Source organism: Molothrus ater, chromosome 1, assembly GCF_012460135.2.
Source record: "Molothrus ater isolate BHLD 08-10-18 breed brown headed cowbird chromosome 1, BPBGC_Mater_1.1, whole genome shotgun sequence".
Taxonomy (NCBI): Eukaryota; Metazoa; Chordata; class Aves; order Passeriformes; family Icteridae; genus Molothrus; species Molothrus ater.
In genome coordinates this window covers 131,195,952-131,221,615 of record NC_050478.2, presented here as the reverse complement: position 1 = coordinate 131,221,615, position 25,664 = coordinate 131,195,952, and the positions used below count along the sequence as shown (strand labels likewise).

The following is a 25,664-nucleotide window of genomic DNA, read 5'->3' as shown; positions in this document are numbered from 1 at the left end:
TTGCAGGCATGCTCAGGCTTTCTGCTGCATTCATATAAAGCCTATCACTATAAACCCCATACAGTCCAGCTGTGCAGCCCCAGAGGTGCCACAGCAGACACAACAAGCACTGGTTGCTCAGCAATGCCCTTAGCTCCTGCTGCGCTGTTGTTTCAGCTATCAGGGATGCCTGGTTTTGTGCAGACATGTTTTGAACTTCATATCTAACCAAAGTAAAACTATAGATACAATAAAAATTAAATAACCTGCATATGTCTATGATTCAGAAACTGCAGAGCAAAAGAGGCCTCTGGATCAAAGAGAAGCAAGCATGTCCTAAGGTATTCTGGGGCTGCTCAGAAGAACTACCCTTTAGAACAAGAGCCTGTTGAGGAAGGATGCATGTTCATGTAATTACACTGTTAAGAACTGATGCAGAAAAGAATCATTCAGATGTGTTACCAAAAATTGCTGGCACCTCTCCTGTGGTTCAATGGCCCCATAGTAACAGTCCCATTCTACCACATCCCTGAATTCAGATTATACTACAGAAATGAACATAACTGCACTTAAAAATATTACATTGAATAATATTACTTAGAAATGTTTCTATAGAAGAGATGAGCAGTTCTATTGTTCTTAAATTAGAAGGATAAAATTTGGGAGTTTGGCGATGTGGTAATAAATCTCTTTGAACTGTCCTACCAACACATCTTACCAAGTTTTTTCAGGTCATTGTCAGTGTGGCTTCAAACAGATTTAATGTCAGCTGTATTTTTCCTTTTCACAGGTTCTGTCTTTCTTTGAATAAGTTATTTGAGAAAATTTGACCCCTCTTATGATCTTTGAATGTGATGCCAAGTCTTTCCCATCCTGGGCACAAATGCAACCGGTCAAATACAACAAATACAACAAATCAGTCATTTACATAACAAACAGCTCCGGTCAACACCACCTTGTCACTCACTGCAGTGTGAGGCCCAGGGCTGTGCTTTGGGTCAAGCATATTCTCAACCACAACTTGTATTACATAGAATAATATAAATAAAAAGAAATGGCATGATTAGGAACTCTCCTCCCCATGTAGATCCCTTTCCTTAGCCCTGCTGGTTGTGTAAGTCACCTGCAGGATTGGCCATGAAAAAATAAATGCTTAGGAAGCACTCAAAAAAATTGTGATGCACATTCATCCTCAATGGTGCCTCGGCAGCCATAGGCTGGAAACTTGTTCCCAAGATTTCCCAACTTGCTTTCAGAACAGTTCCTCTGTATTTCTAATCATGACTCTTCCCTAAAGTTCCAGTAACACTCCCCTTAGGAGTGACCCAAAACTGAATTTCTAAATTTGGTGGACATTTGGGTCTTCTGTAGTTGATAACCACACAGCACACGCTACACTTGAGGTCTTCTTGCATCCTTCCAGCATATAACATATTTTGAAAAAAAAAAAAAATGGCCTTTGGTGAAGTTTGTCCCTTAATCTCACCTGAATCCCACTCCTGCCTGGTTGGACTCAATGTGAGTGTGGTGACAGGGTGGCCTGTGCCCTGCAGGGCTGGGGGTACCCAGGGTGATACAAAGGCAACACGGGGAACACTGCCTGACAGTCTGTGTAGAAATGCCCAGGCCTGCAGCTGCTTCTCCATGGGACCACATGTGGAAATACTCTTATACTCTTCTCAGATGGAAGACTCAGGAGAGTGGGCAGGGAGTAAGTGGGATACAGGATAATATTTTGTTATTTCTGTGAACTACAAGGGTTAATTGTTTTCTATTTTTTAATTCTCATGCTCACTTCTAACTTTTCAAATCATCTGTCTGGCTTCTGGTCTTTAGCTCTGATCCTTCTAGCATTAATGTGTTGTGTCTATCTTCATGTTTGGCATCAGACATCGTCCCCCCAGAGGCTTAAGGATTTGGAGGTTTTGCAGGTCTTAGCCCCAGATCCTTCAAGGGCACTGCCCATAAGAATACTGGTGGTCCATGAGGAGCCCATTTGTTCCCATCATATTTGCCTGAGAAAGGCCTTCTCTTTGTTTCTTGCACATGATATTTTGATCTGTGATATATTCTGCCAAGTATGTAAAACCCTGATAATCATGCATTGTAACATTGAAGTAAAGCTAAGCTTGGTTTGTAAGTTAAAAGACATGCCTGTTAAAGAACACTAAAAAAATGCTCAATAATGCTAAAAAAAATACTCTAATGTAGTAAATCACCTGCCCCTTGGTGTCTGATGACCCTTAGGATGCTTCCTGTATGCAGCAACTTTGTCTTCACATTTGCTCTTTCATGTTTTTTGTTTCTAATGGGGTGTTCTGTTTTCCTGCTGTTAAGGAATGCTTTTTCTATTTCCCCCTTGACTGGGGGCAAGTATCAACCTCTTCATCTCTTCCCTCCCTGCAGACTGGGCTGCCTGTAAGACCCCACATCTATGTGAGGTCCTACAGATTTTGCCCAAACGGAGTTTTACTCCCTTTTCTTCACTGTACTTCACTCACCCACATCAAACAGTGCTGAAATTGTTGCTTAGTTGAATTGAAATCTGGCTGCCTACAAAAGAAGAGGATACACAGAATTAGGTTTTAAGTATTTGCAACATACTTTGAAGGAGAAAGATTATATTAAACAATCTGTTTAATATAAGAAATATATTAAACAATCTGTGTGTGTGACACCAACAAGGAGCAGACCACTGAAAATCTGGTAGGATTACAGTGGGGAATGCAGCCTAAAAATCAATGACATGGCATGTCCAGAAGGTGGATCTAGAAATAGCAAGTGTGGTAACTGCTGAGAGGTATCACGTTCCTGGGAGTGGGCTGCACACAGTAAGAGCAAACCAGGCATGGCCAGCCCCCTCTCTGAGGAGAAGGGTCCTGCCTTGTCCCAGCATAGACCCAGCCACTGTGCCCACACTGTGCAGGGATCGCCAGGGATGTGTTTGTCTGGGAGAGGCTGGGAAAGTGATGAGTGGGGTGAGAGACTGCTTGTGCCAGATTATTTTATTTTCTTACATGGCATGCCTGTTTTGATAGGAAGGCAACCAGATTGGGAACTGGAGGCGGTTGGGATCTCAACACAACCCGTTGGCCAAAGTCCTTCACAGAGCACAGGGTAAGCAAAGTGAAGGGCATGGAAAAACATCTGCCTGGGAAAAACATCTCCCCAGGGTTTCTCCCTGGGCTTTTCTTGCCCTCCCTGGGACCTGGGTCCTCTGAGAGAGAGAGATTTTGCTCAAACAAAAGAGACCATTTGATTCAGGCTATAAAATGCTGTTTGCTACCTTCTGACTTGAATCACCAGTTGTAGTTTGCAAGTGAGACTGAGATATTTTGCTTTCCTGGTTATTGCTCCTTTCCCATGTCCAATGACTGATCTCATGTATGTACATGTTCAGTGGTGGAAACATCCTGGCACATGGAAGGTGGATCGGACTGAGGCTCCTAAGCTATGCAAAAGCCCCATTTTCCCCAGTTGAGAAATACCATGGACTAGTTGTAGCAAGACTTCTTGTTTTGGCTTCTGGAGCACACATTCTTGGTGCTGTCAATTCCTGCAATATTTATTTTGAAGACAGCTTCTGGATCCATGTAACTAGCTACAAATCGCAGCCCTCTCTTACTTTACCGCCCCTCACTCTTAAAACTTTCTAGTCTTCTTGTACTAAAAAAACTCTAAAAAGTGAATCCTGAGGCAAAAGCTAAGTGGGTATTCACAATGAGCTGGCATGTTCGGGATAGCCCCGCTTCCCGTGATTTTTGACCCCTCCATTTTGCTGTTTTTCTGACACTAGAAGCTGCCACCGAGGCTAACCGGGGAGGGTGGCGCGGAGCAGCGGAGCGAGCCCCGGCGGCACAGCGCTAACAACACGCGGCCGGATTTCTCTTGCGAAGGGGGAGCCTTTCCACGTCCCCGGTTTTATACGGGGCCAGCCTTCTCTCAGTCGGTCCAGTCGGTCCGTGGCGCTGCTCATGTTTTCCACTGGGGGGGAGGACGAGAGAGGGGAGACGAGGGCGGAGGAGGAGGAGGAGGAGGAGGGAGGGGGGGAAAGTTGCTTGAATTTGCGAGGGGCGAGAGTCGGCGGTGGCTGCGCGCTGCTTCTTTCCACTGGCTGGGGGAGCTGCCAATCTGTGTTGTAATCCTGCAGGAATTTCTGCGGGGTTTAACTGGGAGCCGCGGCGCCGCCGCCGCGCACTCGGGGCGGAGGGAGGGCGGCGGAGCCGGCAGCGCGCAGCCTGCAGCCCGCGCGCCCCAGCGCCGCGAGCACCGGGCCCGCCGGGCAGCGCCGGAGCGCAGCGCGGAGCCCCGCGGCAGGAGCGCGGCGGGCCGGATCCGGGGCGCCACCGGCCCTGCCCCGCGCCCCTCGGGCGCTGCCGAGCGCCGCCGGCCCCCGGTTTCTCCTTTGTGACCGGCCCCCGGCGGCCGCCGCGCCGGCTCCGCGGGAATAATGCGGGGCGTGTGGCTGGCGCTCACCGTCAGCTTCGTGGCCTGCGCCTCCGGGCAGCCGGTGAGTGCCGGGGCAGAGGGGAGAGGGCGGCGGCAGCCCCGCGGGAGGGGACGGGACGGGACGGGACGAGGGCGGCCGCCTTGGTTCTGCCAGCGGAGTGCGGGGCGCGCAGCCTGAGCCTTGGCCCGTGGCATCGCCGTCCGCGGGCACTGGGCTGGCTCGGGGGGCATCTGTTGATAGTTGAGCGGGCTGCAAACGGCAGGCACCATTCCGTCCCATCCGCCAGGAAAAGAAAGCGAGACACACACCTCCCCCCCCCCCCAAAAAAAAAAAAAAAAAAGAAAAACCAAACCCCCGAAAACAACAAAACCCTAAACACCCCCACGAAGCCGAGAGGACCACCCTGCCGCAGCGGAGCACCCTGCCGCCCTCCAGCGAACCTCGGCCGAAGTTTGCCGCGACGACCCAGCCGCCAGCCGGCCCTGGAGCCCCCCCGGTGCCTCTCTCCCTGCCTCTCCGGAGGAGGGGCGGCTGCCCGGCGGCCGTGGGGCGCCCGAGGGGCCGCGGCGCGGGGCTGGGTCCGGGAGCGGGGGCTTGTGCCCCGTCCCGGAGCAGCGCCGGGAGCCGCCGGGCCGCCCCGTGTCCGAGCGGCCGCCCGAGGACATCGCCGCCTCCCCCGGCTTCGCGGGCGGTGAGGTGGGAGCGTCCCTTGCAAAATCCACTCCTCACGGCTCGTGGCTAAAAAGAGAAAAAAGGCAGCAAGTACCCCAGGCTGCGCGGCTCAGGAGCTCCCAGAGCCCTCAGACAGAACGCCTTGCGCGCCTCCCGGCCAGCCCCGGTCCCGGCTCCGCGGAGCCCGAGCCTGCTGCGCACCCGGCCGGCCCTTCCTCAGGGGCTCGCCGCGAGGTGCTCGGGATAATGCTGCTGTTTACACTTTTTCCGTGCCACGAGTGTATTCGCTAACTGGGCCCTCTACTTAATGCAATTAGCTTTGTTGCCGGGATTTGTACCTCTGGGAAAGCCTCTCTCCGGCGAGCCTCCCACCCTTTCGTGGCAGGAGCCGGCGAGGACCGGCCAGAGGGTTTTGGTCTTTTCCGCCGGTTTCCGTCTTTTCTGTGGATCTGAGATTGTCTTGAGGAAAAGGGTATGCAAATGACACTGATGCAGTGTTTGGGCAAATATTAGGAAATAATAAATTGAGGTTTCAATATGAAATTTAAAAAAAAAACATAACAATTTAATCCAATTAAAAAGAGCCGCTTCACTGAACTAAATAACGTCACTAGCTTGGGTTAACTTTTGAAGTTCTCTAGCTGTTGTATAAATTAGCCAAGTCACAGCCTTCATAAAATCTGCCTCATCGTTAGGGATTTCTAAGGGTACAATTGCAAAACATTTTCTTAAAGACTGATTTAAAAAGGGTTGGGGAGAACACTGACCTTTGTTTCCGCTAAGTATAACTGTGCTGCAGAAACACCCTTGGCTAATGAGCTACAATATCCTTTAATTTTATAGAAATGCTGTTAGTACGAAGTTCTCTGATGGTGGAGTAGCTATTAAACTGCCACAGTAATTAGCAGAGTATTAAGTTTGATGGGTTTTTGCCTTAGGATGAACACACTGTGGCAGTGTGAGGTGGTTGTTGGGGCATATCCCGTGCGGTGTGGTTCAGGGGGCAGGGGGGAGAGCGAGGTGGGGGGAGCCTGCCTGGCTCTGCTGCAGCGCCCTTACTGCTGCCAGAAAGTCGTGGAGGGGCTGAAAAAGTAAAAGGAGGTTGGTCCTTCTCCTTTTCTTTCACCTCCCTTCTTTTTCCTTTAACTGTACCTGGCAGCAGCTTCATGGTCCCTTAAGATAGGATTTTGTAGACCAGTCTCTGGAAAAAGACAGATGCCAAATCTGTGTTCTCTGCAGAAGTCTGTCCTTGTCGTAAGAAGAATTCTATACGGATGCTTAAAAAACCCTCCCAGCTCTCCATGCCACTGTCAAATGGATTTAGCTCTAAATTTCTTCATGTTTTTAAATTCTACTATTTATCATTATCTAGGCAAAACCGTACTGTAAAAATCTTGTTTCTGATGAAGTAAATTATCCATAATAATTCTGAGCAGAGGAGCGGGAAGCTGCAGCAGATTCTGTTTCTTAAAGCAATGGGTTCCCTGTGTTTGGTCTGCATAACCACCCAACACTTTTACTGGGGTGGGCCAAGGAGATGTTAGCACTGTGGTGTTAAGAATGCCCTGGAAGTGAGACCTGCCACGGAACGACGCCGGGAGTGGTTTGTGGTGCTGGGTGCGTGCTTTGTGTGCCGTGGTGTGGGCTGTCGCACCGCAGCTGTGCCGTGCCGTGCCGTGCCAGGCCAGCTCCCCGGGGGAGCAGCTGCTTCGGGACAGAGCTGTGATGGAGAGGGAGAGAGGGAGCCCAACCTGTTAATGCCAGCCTGCACACGGTGGCAAGTGTTAGCCACACCAAAGCTGGTGGATTGCAGCTGGGGCTTGCGGAGTGCTCTGCTGCCATCAGCGCAGTGTGAAGTGAGACATCAGATTACAGTGGGTTCTGGTAACCTGTATGGGTCTGGAAGGACATGGGGTATTCACCCAGGCTTGACTGAATGGCAAAAAATGTACTTTCTAGCTACCTTAAAAGTTTCTTGGTTTGCTTATAAGAGAGGGAAAGACAGTGACGTGAAACTGTTGGAAAGAAAAGGAAAACTGAGTGAGAGGCCTGATGCACCTTTTAAAAGGTGGAGCCCCTGAGCCCAGTCCTGATGATGCTGGGAGCCAGCTTTTGCTGATTTTAATAGCACCAGAGAGCAGTGCCAAGTATCCAGCTGTAGTTGTCAGCTCCCATTCGGAAGAGGCTGATAAACCTTTCCGTTTCGTTCTGGTTTGCAGCAGTGGGACAAATGGTTTTCCAGAGCTTGTGTGACAGTCGCATCCTCTCTGCATGCGCAAGTGCACACTGAGAAACTTTGCTGGCTAGCAGGTTGTACTGCATACTGCAGTGTTATGGTGCTGCTCTCCTCACAGCAGGTTGAGTCCATCTCTCCCCAGGAAGCTTCTGGAGTCTGGAGACTGCTTCACATCATCAGTACATGCCTGTGGGGCTGGATTTGGGACTGTCAGTGAAACAGAGCATCTTGGCATCACCTGAGTATTCTTTCGGTTTCTTGTGTAAGCATCTGACTGCTGAGTTGTTAGCATAAATATAATCATTGAACGATGACCCAAGAGTGATATTTGGTATATTTTTTCAGAAGTATTTAGTATTTGAGAACCATGATGCTGTAATTTCCCTACATTTGTTACTAATGGTTACTTTGGTTTTGGAATTTGGAAAATTGATAGTGTGCTAGAGAGGAGGAATGTTTTTTTTGAAAAAGGCAGACTTCAGAGACAGTAATTAGAGGACAAGAAGGGCTGAAGAGATAGCTGGTATTTAGATTTATATGCTGTGTGTGTCTCTCATGTGCATTAAATTTGCTTTGTCAAATAAGTTCCAAAGAAGAGAGGAAGTCTTTTCTGTCTTCATTTATTTCTACCCACCTCCAATTCACATGTACCTTTTCTTCTCACTATAGAATTAATAAATGTTCATCCATTGCTTTTTGTGGTTTGGCAACACCTGGAATCTGCCTTGTTTGCTTCCCTTGCTCTGACTGAACTTCTGGGTTCTGCCATCAAACAGCTGCCTGCACTGCCATGCACTGGAAATTCTAGGGAGCTCTGGGGTTTGCCACCAGTCTTGGGTATTACAGCCACCCCTTAGATGGATGTTCTCAGGAGTTACTTTCTGGAAATGGGTTTCTCTCTCAGGTTAGATTATCATTTAAAAATTAAAGAACAGATGAATCTTGACCCCAGATCAAACACTGAAGTTCCTCTTTTTAGTATCTTAGCCCTGAGGTCTGCATTGGAACTGGCTTAGTATTGAGGCCTGAAGTGCAGAGATGTTTTCTCTGCATTTTTTCCTAGATCCTTATCGAAGAAGTAGATGAGAGAATCATCTTCAGGAACAAGTCAGGACAAATATCTTAGGGTTTGAAGTTGGGTGCTGGGATTGTGGTTCTTGGGCAGATAACACCTCTGTGGTAGGTTTGAGACAGTTACTGCAGCTAATGGAATAAAGATGGTGGACTTTGGAGTATTGGAGTAAGTCTGGATTTTGCTTGGAGATTTGGTGGATCTAAATTTCTGTAGTCCTAAATTAAGTGTAATCTCAGGATGACAAGATAAAGACCTAATTTCTTGGCTATTAGAGGTGCAAGGCATGAGAAGTCACATGTCAAACACACAGCCGTGATCTAATGCCTCTGGGAGGGTGGGGTGGATGGTGGAGAGCTACCTGCCATCCTTGGTGGGGAACGTGGCATTTTGGCAGGGCTTCCTGAGCTTGGAGAAGAGCCTGCAGAGGAGCCAGTTGTTTGCAGAGTTCTCCATTTGCACTGCTCTTTGTGGCAAGTTGTCTTTATAAAATGTCAAGCAGAGGCATATAGATGGCATTTATTAATTACATTTTCTCACCAAATTGACTTTTGCCATTGAGCAATTTAACCATCTTGCTTATGGCAAAGAATTGCAGGCTTCAGTAAGGCTCAATGGCTGAACAAAGAGCTCTTGTCTAGTTATGGAGAAGTGCTCTTTTGTCTTCTGAATAGATTTGACAGACTATGATTTTTAACATAAATGTTGTATTTGAGATTAGCAAGCTTATTTGAAGCCTCATATAAGACCCTACTTGAATCTGAATCATAAAGATGCCCTCTGTGCTGCTGCATTTGAGAGAGGATGCACAAGTCATAAGCAAGTGATTTGGTCCACATTCAAGTCACTTTGCAGTCAGTGTTGTAGGAAGCATGAGAGAATTACTGGAGGCTGTTCTGTGAACAGCCTGTTGTTTAGGTTATCTTCACTTCAAGCTTACAAGATGGTAATAAATTGCTGTCTATAATCTTTTCAGGACTAGTAATTTATTCATAGGTTACATGACACTATTCAGTGATTTGGGAACATTATTTCTCCTGCTCACATTGAAGTATAATTTCCAAGCTCTGGAGTACAGACTGCATTGGTGTTTGACCCTCTAATAATGACAGTTCTCTGTATGTGTGTTGTTTTCTTGATTAGCTCAGCCCTGGGGGATGCTTTCAAAAGCATACTAGATATTTAGGCAGAAAAACAGAATATGTGTAATCCTCAGAAGTACTGGAATACTGATTGCAGTGGGAGAAAATGCAGCATTTAACAGCCATTTGCAACAAGTGCATTTGCGCTGAGCAAATTATTTTTGTTGATGTCTCAAGCAGCAGTTTCATTTAAAGTGAAATAATGACTAATGGGGTGGTGATGAATCTGCAGAAATTGGCCTTGTCCATAGATAGGCTATTAGAGTGTAGTATATATAAACTGTGCTTAACTAAACCCTGAGCTGGTCTGCTCCATCTTAAATCACTATTTTTAGTTTATATATAAACAACTTCTTCAGAAATCTCCCTTCTAAGCTAAATTGTTTTGTTCCCAAGGTGAATTGATTTGGGGAAGTTCAAATAAAAACCTGTTTGGCTGTGTTTGAGTTGTGAGGATGAAGATAAATACATTGTACTTTTATTAATAGTAAGGAGACAAAGGGACTTACAGAAGGTCACATAGCCTGTGGTATACACAGGCAGAGAATCAAAATGTTCAGAAGCCAGCATTGTGATTAACAACCAGAATATATTGTCTGTATTTAAATATTATGTTGTCAGACATCTTTTGTTCCCATTTGATTAACCGTAATAATGCATAATTTTCTCTAGAGGTGCTTCCACACTAATGGAAGTCACTTGTCACCTTTGAGATTGGTGTGAGGTGACCCATCTCTGTTATCTGAAGTGTATTTCAGAGGTGTGACTGTCTGTGTGGACTGAGAGGACTGATTCTCACAGAGCTGTAGGAAAGAGTGCTGCTAAAGTAATATAGCCTGGGAGGTGAAGTACTTCCCAGGGAGCAGTTGGGTGCATGACCAGTGTAGCCTCAAGACTAAGGATGCTTCAATAGAAAACAAAAAAATGCATCATACTTGCTGCCACATGAATGAATAACCTAACCAGGTCTTCCCTCTCCCACCTTCAACAGGATCTCTTCTCATATGTCTTTCCATTAATTCTACAAGTAGAAGCAAGCTTTCCTCTTTCTCTGGGCTGAGCTGTATTAATTCCAGCTGTGTTGATTGTTCAGTATCTGCAGAAGTAGCTGGCTGGACACAGTACCTGAAGGGCACAGCCAAACCCCACCCACTTGGTATCGTTTGGCTTTAAGAGCTGAGTCCTGTTTGCTTTTTGGACTGGGGTCTGCAGGGGAAGGCTAGAAATGGATTTGAATACATTGTGTGTGTTGCAGGCTGCGGAAATGAGCGATGTCCAGGAGACAGATTCTTCCTTTTCCAGGTTGTTTATTTGTGCTCACTCTGGAGATTCCAGAATCAGGATGTCACTTAAACTGTTTACCAGGGGAAAGCATCCACAAAGCCTTTCCATTCAAATCCTTTTCAAGTGTGGTTCCATGTTCTAGCATGTATTCACTGAGGTGTGACATTAATGCTGTTCTTATAATTCAAAATGAAAGCCTGCAAGGGAAGCAAAGCAGAAAGGTGAAGGCAGTTCACAGCAATGGAAACACACCATCTTTGGGACAGCCAGAAATTGAGCTTCTGTTGAATATAAATTTGTGACATTGTATAAATAAAAATAGATATACCTTAGCCCTATAAATAATAATAATAATAATAATTCCTACAGCAAGGATGTGCATATGATAATGCTGCTGAGAAGCAAGATTCTGATGATTTTTGTGGAAGGCAGATTGCAAAACCTTTAGGTCCTGTCCTGTCTGGGGACTGAATCTTCTCCCATTTGGGAGCTCAGAGGCACTTGGTACTTGCTGGTGGTGGCAGTGCAAGCACAAAGGAAAGTTTTTCCAGCAAGGAGAAGGAGCGTCCATGAACAGCGTGTGTGGAATTTGGTTGTGTTCGTTACGGGCTTGTGTAAATGTCATTGAGGGAACGTGTAAAGTTCTCAGGAACTGCTGAGGCAGTGCCCAAAGTTAGAAGATTAATGTTTTAGAATAATTGGTAGCTTAAGCATATGTAGCATCTGCAACTCTCAAATCTCCTTCTCCATTGTAGAACAAGAAAAATGGCTAGTCCTGGAGATAGACAGAAAAAGTTATTAAAGTGCCATGTGTATATTCTAAATTCCTGTCTTTGGTGAAGCTGCTTATGATTTTCCAGACATGTGCTCTTTGATTATTACTCATCCATGAAGGCTGATTTTTTTTTTCCAATATGATATCTAAAATGTCATGAAGTGAAACCTCTTGGGGTACTTTTGAAATTATGTGTTCACAGAGACTGTCTTCCAAAGAGCATTCAGCACTGACCTCTCTCCAGCTGTTGCAGTTCTAGCTTGAAAGGTCTTTGAAACTTTGTGTGTTTATGTGTTTTATATAGAACTTTATTCTATGTGGAGCTCTATTTTACATACTTTTTATTTTTTTTTATTCTGTTGTGTGTGTGTGTCTTTCAAGTGTCAGGACAAGAAATGCCCCAGAGAACATGCTTCCCAGTTAAATAAACAGAACAAAATTTCTCTCAAAATTGTGTTAATAATTTTCTTGGCCTGAATTAGTGTGGAAGGGGCAACCTCTCTGCCTTTACTTACTAGGAAGAAAAGCCTTAAACAAAAAGGTGTTATTTTCTTTTTTTTTTTCTTGTTTCTTCACTTGTAATTTAATACAGCAGTTTCATAAATTTTCCCCCATGTGTCTGATTTGATCCTCAGTAGCTCCCATTGGTGCTTTTGGTTTGATTCTCCAGCACAGCCTTTTCTCTGCCCTCAAAGCCCTGGTAAGGGGACCGGCATGGTCATCACTGCAAAATGTGAATGAGATGGAAAAATTTGGGTTTAAGAAGAAAAACCAGGAACAGTGGTTAGCATAGGTCTGTATGCGACCTGACCAGGCTGGGAGGTCCCACCAGAGCTGCTGTGACCTGAATGGACTCCTGGCTCAGCAGAAATTGTCTGTGTTGCAATTGAATTTGCCTTTTTATGGCTTTTGACCAAAATATTTCAGTGGACATACCTGTCTGCTGCATGGAAGCATGACAGATGTCTCCAGAAATTTTCAGGGAGTTTGGCAGTGACCAAGCCCTCTGGCAAACCATGAGATGGTTTTTGCTCTTCTGGTAGGAGCTGTGGTCCTTCCTGCATCACAGAGCATCTGTTGGTTTGCAGAGGAGAGGAGTGCTATGAAAGGTGTTGGAAGAAGGAACAAGTCTGGTAACTGACTATAAAGAGATACATTATTTCACAGCCTTAAATAATGAAGACTCATGATTGGTGTTTAGATAATGTTTTGATATCTCAATATTGCTTGATGGTCACCGTGCAGTGTTTGAGGGAGAGGAAAGTAGGTTCCCTGGCCACCTGGTAAAAACAGACTTAACCTCCTTTAAGTCTGCAGGTGCCGGAGAAGGCAGGGCCTTGAAGGGGAGTTGGCTCATTGTCTACACTCACACTGCCTATTGCAGATGTTTTTCTCTGGTGCTGTTTAGCCCAGCCAGCCATGCCCTGTTGAGGAGCAAGGGCTGTGTCTGCAAGGGGGATCTCTGCCTTTGGTGGGGCTCAGGCTCAGTAATAAAAAGCCTTTCTGCTGTGGTGGAGAGGCAGTCCATGACATTGTGTCCCCGTGACATTGACTCTCCCTGATGGAGGGAACTTCTGAGCTCCTGGTAACACAGAGCAATTGATTCAAAATTAATTATACTCTTAATAGTATTGCTGCCATGAAAATGCCACTTCTTGTCTGTTTCACAACTGTAGGGCATTAGAAAAGGGAAAATAGCTTTCTTTTCTTTTGTTTTTGTTCTTACGATAATTCACAGCTTGAAAAGCTTGACCGTCTCTCTCCTATTTAACCAAAAGCTGGTGACTTGGCATTTTGATGTTGGTCTCTTCTGGTGGACACCTTGAATTGGTCTTCTGCCTGGTGACATAAGCTTAATAGTGATGTAGATTTTCTGACACTTTTTTTGAGAACCATTAATGTTATCTGTGGGTTAACGAAGTCTTCTGCGTTTCTGAATATTTTATGATGGTACTGACTTCATGTGCCAGTCAGTATTTAATTTTTGAGTTTTTTCCTCTGACCTCCTCTATCTGCACTGAAAGAATTTGGGAGCTTTAGGTTATGACAAAAAATCCCCTTACTTTAGAGAAAGAAATGTGGGTTCTGTAATGTACAGGTAGGAGTCTCTGTGATTCTTTTTTGCCATTTCTTGTTGTTTCACCTGAACAGCTGAGGCTTGCCTCCTCTGGATTACATGGGTAAATGTATTTGACTTGAGAAACTGATGAGGACTGAGAAGAACTTCTGGCAGACCCTGTCATTCTTTAAAAAAGTAGGTAGGATCCTTTGTCATGAAGGTTGTTGCTGCAGAGACACTCGGAGCTGGCATAGTTTCCACATAGTAAAGTTGCTCACATGGCATTTCTGTATTTGTGATCAGAGATGGAGGGTCCTAAGGGAGGATTAGCAAGAGTATTTTTGGGGATTTCTCTATGGCTTCCTAGAGATGCACAGAAAAAGCTAATCTGTCTCTCTCTCTCTCTCATTATTCAATTCAGCTAATCTAACTGGAAAACCTCCTTAGAGCAGTCTCTGGCAGCTAGCTGTAGCAGCTGTACAATTAGTAGTGTCACCTAACAGGGGAGCAAAACAAGGAGCAGTAGGAAACTGAGTAGGATGTTTTGGTGTATCTTAACAACCCTCCCAAGGACCAAGCTTGCTAGAGTGAATTCAGCTGTGAATTTTAAGAGCTTAAAAAACCTGAGGAAAAGTCTGAATTTTCAAAGACTTAAAATTCTGAATGACGCGATGAAATAGTTTTAATGTCTAGGCATTGTTGCAGGTTATTTATAGATTGATTTTTTTTTTTAATTAAAATTTCCACAAACATGACTGAATATGGATCTGGTGGGCTCTACTGCCTATTCCTCAGGGTGTGAACAGTGAAGCTGAGCAGGGAAGAGGTGTATAATTAACTGCTTTATATATCTGGGGACATTTCTGTGGCCTTTTCCCTCCCTGCTTGGCTGCTGGACTGTTTTATTTGCAGATAGCCCTGAAGGCCATCAGGAGCAAGAGCTGGCATGGAGGAGAGCACCAGCCCCATCAGGAAGTGATGGAGCCATTGGCAGTGATGTTCCCTGGTTGCACAGTCCAAGGCTGTACCTAGGCACAGGAGGGCAGAGGCAGGTTTGCATTTGAATCACCAGCTTGGCACTTTCCAGCTTCACATCATTAATTACTGTGATGCTAATGCCATTTAGCCATCTCTCTATATTCAGGAAGCATTTAGATAAGAGCATGTGTGGGGCAAGTCATGATTTAGCAATCTCTGTGGAGTTACGTGGTTGTCATATTTGGAATGTGTGACCTGTGGTTATAAAGGATAGGTTTTGGAAGTGCTGTTAACCAAGTGGCATATGTCAGGGACTGGAAAATCTAGGCTATTTATAATTATCCACAGGTGGAGAGGGAAGCAGCAGTGCATAATACCAGTAATAATTATCAGCAGTATAGAAGTTCATCTCTTAAGCCGTTGGGCCTAATGCACTAAAAAGTATTTGATCTGAAGTCTGGCACAGCCTTCAAATGGAGCTGTTCAAAGGCGTCCTGACCTAATTTTGCTGCAGAAGTGTGTGAGTCTTTCTCATTCCCCTAATTTCTTGCAGAAGGTTTCAATGATAAAGTCTTCATCCTCTACATGTGCATATATTGTACTGCAGAGCTTTTGAATAAAAGCAGCCCTTGCAGGCCAGGTGGTAAATATAGTGCTCAGCTTAACAGAAAAGATATTCAGTTTATCAGAGACATGTCCTCCTCTGTTTTGCAGTTGTCAGTTAGCCTTCCTTAAGACTTCTTTTTATTTGCTGGATTAATTTTTTATTTTTTGTGGTTAATTGAAGTTCAGTGCTGGCTCTATACCTGTGAGTAAAGGCTTTGTATTATGCTGAACTTCTATTTTAGTGAAAACCTCTAAAATGTAAAGCAGCTTATAAATAAACGTTTTGCTTTCTTTTCAAGGGAAATAAATAATGAAATTATAAGGCATTGTCCGTGTAGCTATGTAAATTTATCAGTTAAAGCATAAAGCATAAGTGCTTTGACTTTCCTCTGAGTAAATCAAAGCAGATGGAAGACATGTCTTAATGGACTTTTGTCTTCAAAAGAAAATAGGGAGAAAACAAATTTATTTTTCAACAGTGACAAAATAGAGTGTACTGCAGGGATGGGCAGTGCTCTGTGTTATTGTCTGTATTGGTGTAGACTGTTTCTGTGAGAAGATAAAAACTAACAGAGCAACACAAACTGAAGGCTTTTAAATTCTGTCTGTCACTTGTGCAATTTCTCATGCCATTATCACCACGGTGGTGGTGTAAGACTACCAGTTTCCTACCAGAAGTATTGCTTTTTGTTCAGTGTGGGGTGTTTTAATATGTGCTGGTGATATTTCTGAACAATACTGCACAGTGCATGGTAACTGTAGTGCACTTAATTGTAATTTATACCTTAAGTTATTTATTTGCGCTTTTTCTTTGCAATCTCTTGTGCTTCCAACCTCATTAGACTGATTTTTTTCTTTCCCTCCTGCTGCTTTTGTGCTATCAGGCACAAAAGGTAACTGTTAGCATTGGCAGGGCTCTTCAGTCTCATGTTGCAAGTACAAGATCCAAGAGCAGAAGAAAAGGTAGATGAAAATCTGGGCTGACTCTGGGCCTTTGCCCACTCTCAGGTATCCTTCTGCTCACTCAGCTCACAGCAATGAAAAAGAGGGAGTGGGGAGGAGTTGGTTGTGAGTGACCAAAGTATTGGCAGAGCTGTTGGCAGGAAGGGGATGCTGAACTGCTGACATGTCTTGGCCAGACCTTAATTAAAGGAGAAGCCTGGAGGTGACTGGTTTGGGCTGGAAAAGAGTTGCTGTATCAGGCATGCTAATTCCATCTTTGACTCATCAGCTGTGTCCATTCGACAGCCCTGGAGCACGCAAACCAAGCGTTTAAGCAGACATGGATCATTTGAGCACTGCATCCCTCACTGCCTTTGCTTTTTGGAAAGTGAGTGTGTGGAGCCAAATGTTACAGCTTGGCATTTCTCTCTGTTCTTTGGATTTTCTTGGAAAACTTCCGTGTTCTCCCTTCTGACTGCGGAAGGATGGGAATGATGAGTGCAAATTGCTCCTCCTCTGATCTACAGGCCTCACTTCAAAACTTATTTTGTGCAAATGACCATTTGTCTGTTTAAGTGATCAGTAACTGTGTTCGCTCAGATGGAGGGGGAGCTGTCTGAAGTTGGGGCTAGCTGAAGTGTCAGATTACCGAGGGCGCTATAATCAAGGTGACAGCTGCTTTCCTTATGCTATACTGAAACAAAATACCCCAACCATTCAACAGAGCCTCACCAAATACATTAACCTCAGTGTTTTTACTCCTTCCACAAGTTGGTGGATTACTTAGCACTCCTGGCTAATGAAATACAGGAGTGCTAATCTCTCTCCATGGATACCAGAGGGGAAAATGTTGAGTGTTGCTACCCCAAGAGTGCAAACGTGTGTGTGAGCTAATGACCATACTCAAGGCCTGCAGTGCAGGGAGGGAAGTGGTTTCTCCCCGGGTGCTTGTGCTCCCTCTGGAGATGCTGAGCCTGGCACAGGGAGGGCTGGGATTATCTGTGGCTCAGCAGCTGCTGTGTGGATGCACACCTCTCCATACCCTGCGGTGAGCAACCTGTTAACCCAACCCTGTCTCCCTCCCACCTCTTCAAGGTATTTGCACTTGGCCTTAAGTAACCATTTCTTTCTTTGGCTTCTTAAGCTGACACACTTTGACGTACTCAGGGGTGAAAAATGGGAGGTGCTTCTTGAAATAGCCTTGATGTGCTGTACAGGAGAAGCCTTGTTTGAGGAGCAGGCTATGAGAGTCCTCTCCGAACTCTTTTTTTACCTCCCTTTGAATAATCCCAGTTTGTTTTATTTTAAAGAAAAACTCATGTGGGTGTCTTAGCCAGGAAAAAAAACCCCACAAAAATACGTTGCTGAGGTTTGGGTGCAGTTTATTTCCAGTAATGAAGGGCAGGCCTGTGTAGGGAAGATGTTTATGTGAAGGAATGGGATAAATAAGACTATTAGAATATGCTGGTCCTGGGCTTTATCGTGGCACTTCGAGTAAAGTTCTGAGAATAATCATCTGGTAAAAAGCCTTTTCTTAATATTCACCCCTTCAGAAAGAATTGATGTTTGGCCTGCCAGAGGCTTATTCCAAGAGCAGTCAGAGGGCTGTAAACTGAGGTTTCCTTTGAGGCATAGGGACCCTTTCTCTGGCACCTGAGGAAGGGTCTGCATGACAAGAAGGGATGTTGAAGTGGGAAGCCTGAATCTGTAGAGACAGCAGGAGTAAGAGACTTAAAAATTGCAGGGGGTAAAGCTAAGAATAATTTTACAATTGCTGAACTGCACTCTACAGAAAGCATAGTATTAGCTGTAACATCGAACTGCCACATCCCCTCTTGGGTTAGGAAAGGCAAGGAGAAGAGTAAAGAACTCTGAGAAAATCATCTGAGTCAAACTTGACTCACACAGGTCTGAAAAAGTGCACTAGGAGTTTCACTGAGTATATTTTAATAGCTGGCTGTAACAGGAGGGAAGCTGGGCAGCCTCCAGCTGCAGAGTTTGCAGGAGACTCCTTCCTTGCTCCCTCCATGCAGCCCTCCTGGTCCTCTGCACTGCCAGTGTGACTGAAAACCCACCTTCCCCTGGCCAAAGAGCCTCCAGCTTAGGGAAAAGCACGTCTGTGTTACTTCATTTGTGGTCAATTACATGAAATGTTCCCAGAGTTGAGAGTATGCGCTGAGCAGTGCTGATACTCCGGTCAGGGCAAAGAAAAGAGATGAGAGTTAAGTTATTGGCAGAGCATGAACTTAATGTTTTCTGGGTTTCAGCTCCTCGGCTGTTTCAAAGCACCCAGTTTATCCTTTTATCTTTTCTCAGTCACACCTAACTTGAACAAAGCCTGTGCTCTGCAGAGACTCTTGGAAGATACTCATTTTGAAGTGGAGAAACTGCTCAGTAGTGAGAGAGCATGAAAATCTGACAAACAAGTTTGGTGCCTCATAACTTTTGCTCATACAAGATCTGGAGCACAAGGCACCCCAATAGCAAATTCCCCATCAGCAGAAGACTGGGAGATGCATCCAGGCTTTCCTGGGGAACTATTTTAACTTTTGCAGGAAGGTGGCTGGGGTGTGCCAAGTCCCTACTTGTGCAGCAAAGACCCCCATATGTCCATATTGTCCAAATTCTTGAGATTTTTTTGCTTTAAAATCCAAGCAGAATCTGAAACTGTAAGGCTGACTTACTGCATGAGGAGACATCTTCCAATGGAGGAGGAACAAACCAAGAAAATTAGAATTGTTTTAATAAGATTTTTAAGGCTGGTTTTTTTTTTTTTTTCTTTTTCCATAATTATTTTTAATCCTCTCCAAGCAGTGTAAGATGCATCAGAAGAAGGCAGTGTGTTCCTTAGGTGTGGTGCAGGACTTATGACGACTGACCAAAATGAATAGGCTTCACTGGATGGTCATTGAGTACATGCTCTGGAAATAACTCCTCCATTTTCTCTCGGGATTTGGGAAATGAAGGGGGACTTTCTCTCAGCCCTTCTACTTATTTAAAATAATACACTGGCATGCCAAGCAGAGCAGGATTAATTTTTTTCTAATGCTGGGAGAAGAAGCCTGTGATTAAGAAACTTGGCAGTATGTGACTCTTAGTTTTCTTGTATTTTTGATGCTTGTGGTTGTATGCTAGGGTGTTCAAAAAAGCATAAGTAAGGGTATTTTTGGGAAAGTTGTGAAATGGATGACATTTTCCAAAAGGACAGTGTGTCTCTTGGCAGCATCATGGTCAAACAAGTAAATATGTAGTTACTATGTCATACCCTCCTCACTGTGATTGCAATTCCAGGCAGTCTTGGAAATACCACAGATATCAAATCCAAGTATATTTCCTCCATATTTCATTAATTTCAAATTACTTTTTAATTCAATGATAATGGCTGGATTGATGCACAGTAAATAAATACACTGGATTTCTAGTAAAATTAGAATAAGTTAGGAGTGAAGTAGCATGGAACTCCAGTGAAGGTAATCTCAGAACTTTCTGTGAGAAAAAGGTATCAGCTTCTGTTCACTTCTACCTCACAGCTGACTCCTGCTAACAGAGCTGGCTTGGGTGTCTGTATTTCCAATGTGGAGACATCTTCCCTCAATTAATAAAAAGTGTCAAACTCTGCTGAAGATTTTGTAGAGGAGATGGTGTAATGCTGTGTTACTGCTGCTGAGCTCTTGTGTGTACAGAGGGCACTGAGAAAGTCAGGTGGAGAGACACAAGGAAAGATAAGAGCCATGGTGTGACTTTACATGCTGAAAACTGTTCTGTGACTGCTCACAACTGTTAATTAATGCCATTCCAGAAGATTATGCATGTTTTGACAGTGGCTGCAACAGTAGATAGGAGAGAGGCAGCTTTCCCTGAAAAGAAGGGAAAGCTTTGAAGGCAATCTGTGTACTGTAACTTTTGATTTCTTCCACTTTTGTTCCTGTTGGTTTTTTGTGGGTTTTTTTTTGTTTTTGTTTGTTTAGTTTTTTGTTTTTTTTTTCTTGTTTACTTTTGTTGCATGGAGGATGTGACTGCAGTCATTTCCTCACTCTACTCTGTCCAGGAGCCAAGTGAAGCACTGATGGAAAGTGAGTGGGTACATGGCATTGTCATTCCCACTACCTGTGCCAGAAGGTGAAAGAGCTGACTTCTCATCAGGCCCTGAGCTGCTCACCACCTCCAAACCCTTCCTTCATCAGGGAAGCATGATGGTGTTACAAGTTATGTGAGAGATGAGAGAGATGGTGATGGTTGAATTGTTTGTGGGACTTCAGAGGATGACCCAGGGAAGTGGGGATGTTCTTGTGTAGCTCTTGTGAAAACAGAGGACCACCTTCACTAGGAGAAGAAATGGGACAGACTGGCAAGTTGGAGCTGACTGCTTGGGTGGAAAAAACCACAAATACCCCTTGTGGTATTTAACATCTGAACTGATATGGCTGTCATGGCAATACTTAAGCATAATCTAAGGAATTTCTAGCTCCTTCTGCAGCAACAGCAAATCAGTTACTACTTTCTTATGCTCATGTAGGAAGTACACTACCTGTATCTCATCAGTTTTATCTTTGAAAATCTATGTTATTCAGGGCTTTCAACATATGAATTAACCAAGTTGAAGTGCATGTGTTACAGTGCTTATGGTTATAAATTCTTACTTACATGGTGAAAATTAGCTAATATTTTAAATGAGATATTAAAACTTACTTAGCTCTTATCTAATAAATATTTATTAGCTGATAATATCAGTCATTCATGCCTGATGAATGAGGTTCTCCAGGAGGCAGCTTCAGCTGGGAAGGCATCTCTCTTCCTGCCCTCCTCTGGAATTGCCCAGAATTGTATTGGCTTGTTTCTTAAAAAAAAAACAGAGTAGGTACAAACAAAGCAAAAGATAAGATCAGCCCCAAAATTTGAACTGATTTTACCATGATCAGCAAAGGCGTAGCAATCTAGCCTCAGCAACTGCTTGGGATGTGTTGCTGGGTCTTTTGAAAAGAAATGATTGGTAAGTGGTATTTTGCTTATGCATTAAGTGGCAGTTTGCTGCAGACCTGCCTTGAGGAGTCAAAACAAGGTAGGGACTTTACTTTTCAAATGTGCAGTTCTTGTTGCACAGCAGTTCAGGGATTTCCACGCATCAGCATGATCTGCCTGGATTATGGACATGAATTTAATCATATACTTTTACCATATAAAAAAGTCAATGCTTCTTATTTTATTAATTTCCTTTTCAGTCAGTGTGTTCCCTGTGAGGTTTTATTTTTTTTTTAAAAGAAACCACAGCATATGAAACATTGAGGATTAAAAGTAACTTTCAAGGGCCTAATTCTAAATATAAAACATATTATTATCCCAATCAACCTTCTAATAAATCTATATAATTTCTTACTCAATAACCACGCCTAATTACAAGGCAGTTCTCTGCTGCGTTGCACTTGGTTTGTAAACTGTGAATGTCACTTTGCAGCTGAACTTGCCCTTTGAATAAAGCCTTATGTACCACCAGAGTTAATATTTAAACCAAACCACCTGCTTAAAATTGTACCCCAGTTACATTAAATTAGAACCTCTCATAACAATGTGAGAAGGTTCTTGTTTTATAGCATAAGCTGCTTTCTACCCTCAGGCAGCAAACTTGAAGTATTTTAAGTCTTCTGCTCAGAAAAAAATAGAGTCCAGACCTCCAGCTGCACATGGCCATCTCAGCACCACAGAAATAGAAACCGGTGCTATCCGAAATGCATAATTCATCTGGTAGCTTGCAGGCATTCATGCAATGCAGCAAGCTCAGTGGCTCCTTCTTGAGCATGCTGTGGGTGAACAGCAGCACTGAGGCTGTGGTACCTGTGTTTGTGGGCCTGTTCCCAGACTCTTCTGTCTTGTGCACAGTGAGAAAGGTGCCCTATGGATGAAATGGGCAGCCTGGCAGGGTCACCTGGGCGGTCAGGGACTCTGCTTTTGGGGAATTATAGGCCAGCCTTGCAGACAGTTAAGTTATGGAAACCTAACCTGATGATGTCTTGGTTGAATGTAGAGAGAAGAGTTGTAGAAATTAATAAACTCAACTTTCTGGTATCCTGGATGAAAATGTATTGGTTTGGGCTTTGTAAAACATGATTATGTTCTGAATCTGTATAGGAAAAAACAGTTTTCTAAGCTATATACTGCTATATGATGACTTTTTTCCTTCCTTCCTTCCCTCTTTCCCACAAACCAGTATTTGTTTCTCCCCCTCCACCACATCAGTGTTAGTCTAATTACTGAAGAATTGGGATGGTGCTCAGTGTTGAATATTAGAGCAGTGCAGCATAAAGTAGCTCATGTTAATAGCATCTTTCACCTTCTCTAATTCTGAGCAAAATTTACTGGCGCATTTACTAATTTCCATTGGGATACTTAGTATTGCTTTTACTGTTGGTTGTACCTGAGCAAATGCCATTGACTTCAGTGAAGTTTGTGTTGTAGGAATTGGAAATCTTATTCCAGAGGGGAAAAAGAAAAAAAAAACCAAAGAAAAAACTAGAGCTTTTTTTTCTTAGAGATGCTGAAGGATGGAATAACCTCAGGTAGGAAGCAGCGTGTGGAACGGTGTTGTTTTTCTTAGAGTGAAAGCATGACAAAGATAGCTGACCTGTTACTTGTTTTGATAATAAATACATGCACATCTATTTCTCGACTGCTTTGATTTATAGAGGAATAAACATTGAGCAACAAAAATAAATATGGCGTGACAGAAAAAGATAGAAGTTTAGGTGGCATCTCAGCAAAGAAAGGAAATGCTTTGAAGTAGGTCCTGTAAAAGTGCATGGTGACAAGCACGCAGAACTTCATTACAATGCCTTTCAAAAGAGATTTATTTTAAATAGACTTCACCAAAGTGATTCTTAAACAAAAGTTCCTTACATGCTCACAGCTCTCTTCACTTTTCTCCCAAGCTATTTTCTGTAGCTATATCTCTGTGTGCACACAGGATGTAGATTTAGCAGAACTTCATGTGTATGTGAAAGGAAGGTGCTTTGGTCATGCTCGGTATCCATTGATAACTTTGATAGATGCAAACAAGTATTGACTGTTTCACGCTTATGGCTTAATGAAATTAACCCCTAAATTAAGTTGATGCTTGACCTGGCAAAAGGGCATTCAGAGAATGGTGACCATCCTAATTTCCCAAGTGCATCCTTAGTGCCCACAGTGGGGTGGACAGCTCTCTTCCCTGAGCCCTGCCACCAGCTTCCCCTGGGAATCATGCCTCAAGGCCCCTTGAGGAGGAGGGCTGGGGTGGCTTGGAGGCTCATGGTTCTGCTGCCAGCTGTGTTCTTGCAGGGGAGCAGGTGAGCTGAGCAGGTGAGCTGGGCATGTGGCTGGGAGCCTCCCAGTGCCCCATGGTCCCTGAGCCTTTCCTCGTCCCACGCTAGCGGGTCTGGGTGGCCCTGCCATTGGCATGTGATGGCCATGTGGGATAAGTGCTGCCTGTGGGCCCAGAGGCAGTGGCTTGGCCATGGGGCATCAGTAACAGAAGCCAAGATAAATTAGGATGCTTGAGGATTTCAGTCATCAAGGGAGAGAGGCTGAAATGGCAGTGATTCCTTGTGCAGGACTCTACATCTATTAGTGCACAAGCTTTGCTCTGCTGGATGATGCTCTTTATTTTGCTGGGATTTAGGAAAATCCCAGTCTCTGCTTATGACTAGATTCTGCTGAAAAAAGTCTTTTGGTTGCATAACACTAAATATAGTTGATCCATCACCTCACTTGTATCTCTTCAGCTTCTGATGATTGTTGACCTTTAAATAAAATTTGTGTCACTATGATGGCGTTCATGTTGTGACAGCTGGGGTCCTGCTGGGCCTCATGTTGGGTGTGTGCAGTAGGTACTGTCTGGAGAGGCTGGTGGTGATGTTCAGGTTAGATGGATCTCAGATGTTATTCTTTTGTTTCTCTTGCATGTATCTCATTTTTAGGACTGATCAGTTGTTGATGATGCTAAATGAAAAGATCTTACGGGTTTTAAGTGCAAGTACTTATTTGTATGGTGTCCTAAAGTATTTTGGAGTTGTAAATGAGTAAATAAAAGAAAAAAATAAAGAGAACTTTTATTTTCAGAGCAGTTTATTTCAGCATGAATTAAAAATTTAAGAAAATCAGATGCAATCCATGACTTAAGCACATGCTGTAAGTTAAGCACATTGAGCAAGCCCAGATGGGGTCCCTGGTGGGACTCCTTGTTGTGCATAAAGTGAGACATGAGTGCAGGCATCTGATAAAGGTCCAAGTTCAGAGTCACAGGTGCAAAATCCAGAAGTGATAGCAAGGTACAGGGCCAAAACTGACCAGATATGTTCCTTGGAGGGTTTGTTGCCTCTATTGCTCCACAAAGTGTTTTCACAGTTTTGGATTGATCCAAGACAGGCCAGAGTGTGCTATTGTCTGCTGCCTATTTTATTTATGAACTTAAAAAATAATACAAGCAATTTTAGTGCTCTGGAGGGAAGAGAAAATGATACAAAATTCAGTATAAATATGGAGTGGTGTGAACACTTAGACTAACACTGTGCTGGTTCCTTTATTCAGTGTTGTGTCAGTGAAAAGATGGAAGTAAGGCGAAGTCACAAAGTGTTGTTTTGAGAGGAGCAGGCTGAGCAGGAGGAGCTGAAAAATGCAGAGAACAGGCAGCTGGCTGCTTGCAAGTTTGTCCTAGGAAGTGTTGCTTCCTATCAAAAGTAAATTCTGTATACTGAAGGCAGTTGATGTGCTGTGTTTGGCAGTAAAAGTTAGGAATGCAACTGAGATGGGGGATACAGATCACTGCATACAAACATGGAATTATCTCAGTGGAAAAGATGAGTAACTCCAGAAGAAAGTGCTGTACAAGTGGCTCATTTACTTTGGTCAGCTCTTGAAGGGGAAATCAAAATTACAGAAGTTTGTGAGTTTTAACAAATCTTCATTGGAAGAAAGGATGTTTCTTCTGTGCTTCACATGAAGGAAACCAGTGATTGCCTGTGTAACTCTGTTAACTCACCATTCCTGTGTGTGACTGAATTAAAACATGTGTCATGTTCCCGTTTCAGTTAAGTAATGCTTTCCATTCCAAGCTCTCCTAGCTAAGTATTTGTAGAGCAGTCATGCTTTTCTTACTTGGTAACTGGCAATTCTCTGCTCTTCTCGCTTTGCAGATCCTCACCCCGGCCCCAAACTCAAATTACTGAGCAATGTAGGGATAAACCCGTGGGGTCTCCCCTGACTCTGGTACTGCTGCACAGGCCTGGCTGAAGCCCAGGCTTTTGGGTTGCCACTGCCGTGCTCTTGCTTAAGGATACTTCAGGGCAAGATCAGTGCATATTTGCAAGGGCTGGAATCTCACTGTGGCATCTGGGAATCTGCAGCTGAAGACTTTGGTCTAGCACTGAGCAGGCCAGCTCACACCAGCTGTAGGTACTTTGCACATGAACCTCAGCAGCGTTGCAGAGTGGGTCCTCCAAAT

At 44.1% G+C, this 25,664-nt stretch overlaps 1 protein-coding gene across 1 annotated transcript in view; it reads left to right on the top strand.

The window, feature by feature from the left end:
• The first annotated feature begins 4,170 nt into the window (after positions 1–4,170).
• SDC2 (syndecan 2) overlaps positions 4,171–25,664 on the top strand; it is a 60,975-nt gene continuing 39,481 nt past the window's right edge. The window contains exon 1 of the mRNA XM_036406311.2: positions 4,171–4,489. Coding sequence (XP_036262204.1) covers positions 4,430–4,489 — 60 coding nt within the window. The 5' untranslated portion in view covers positions 4,171–4,429. The remainder of the gene's footprint in view (positions 4,490–25,664) is intronic.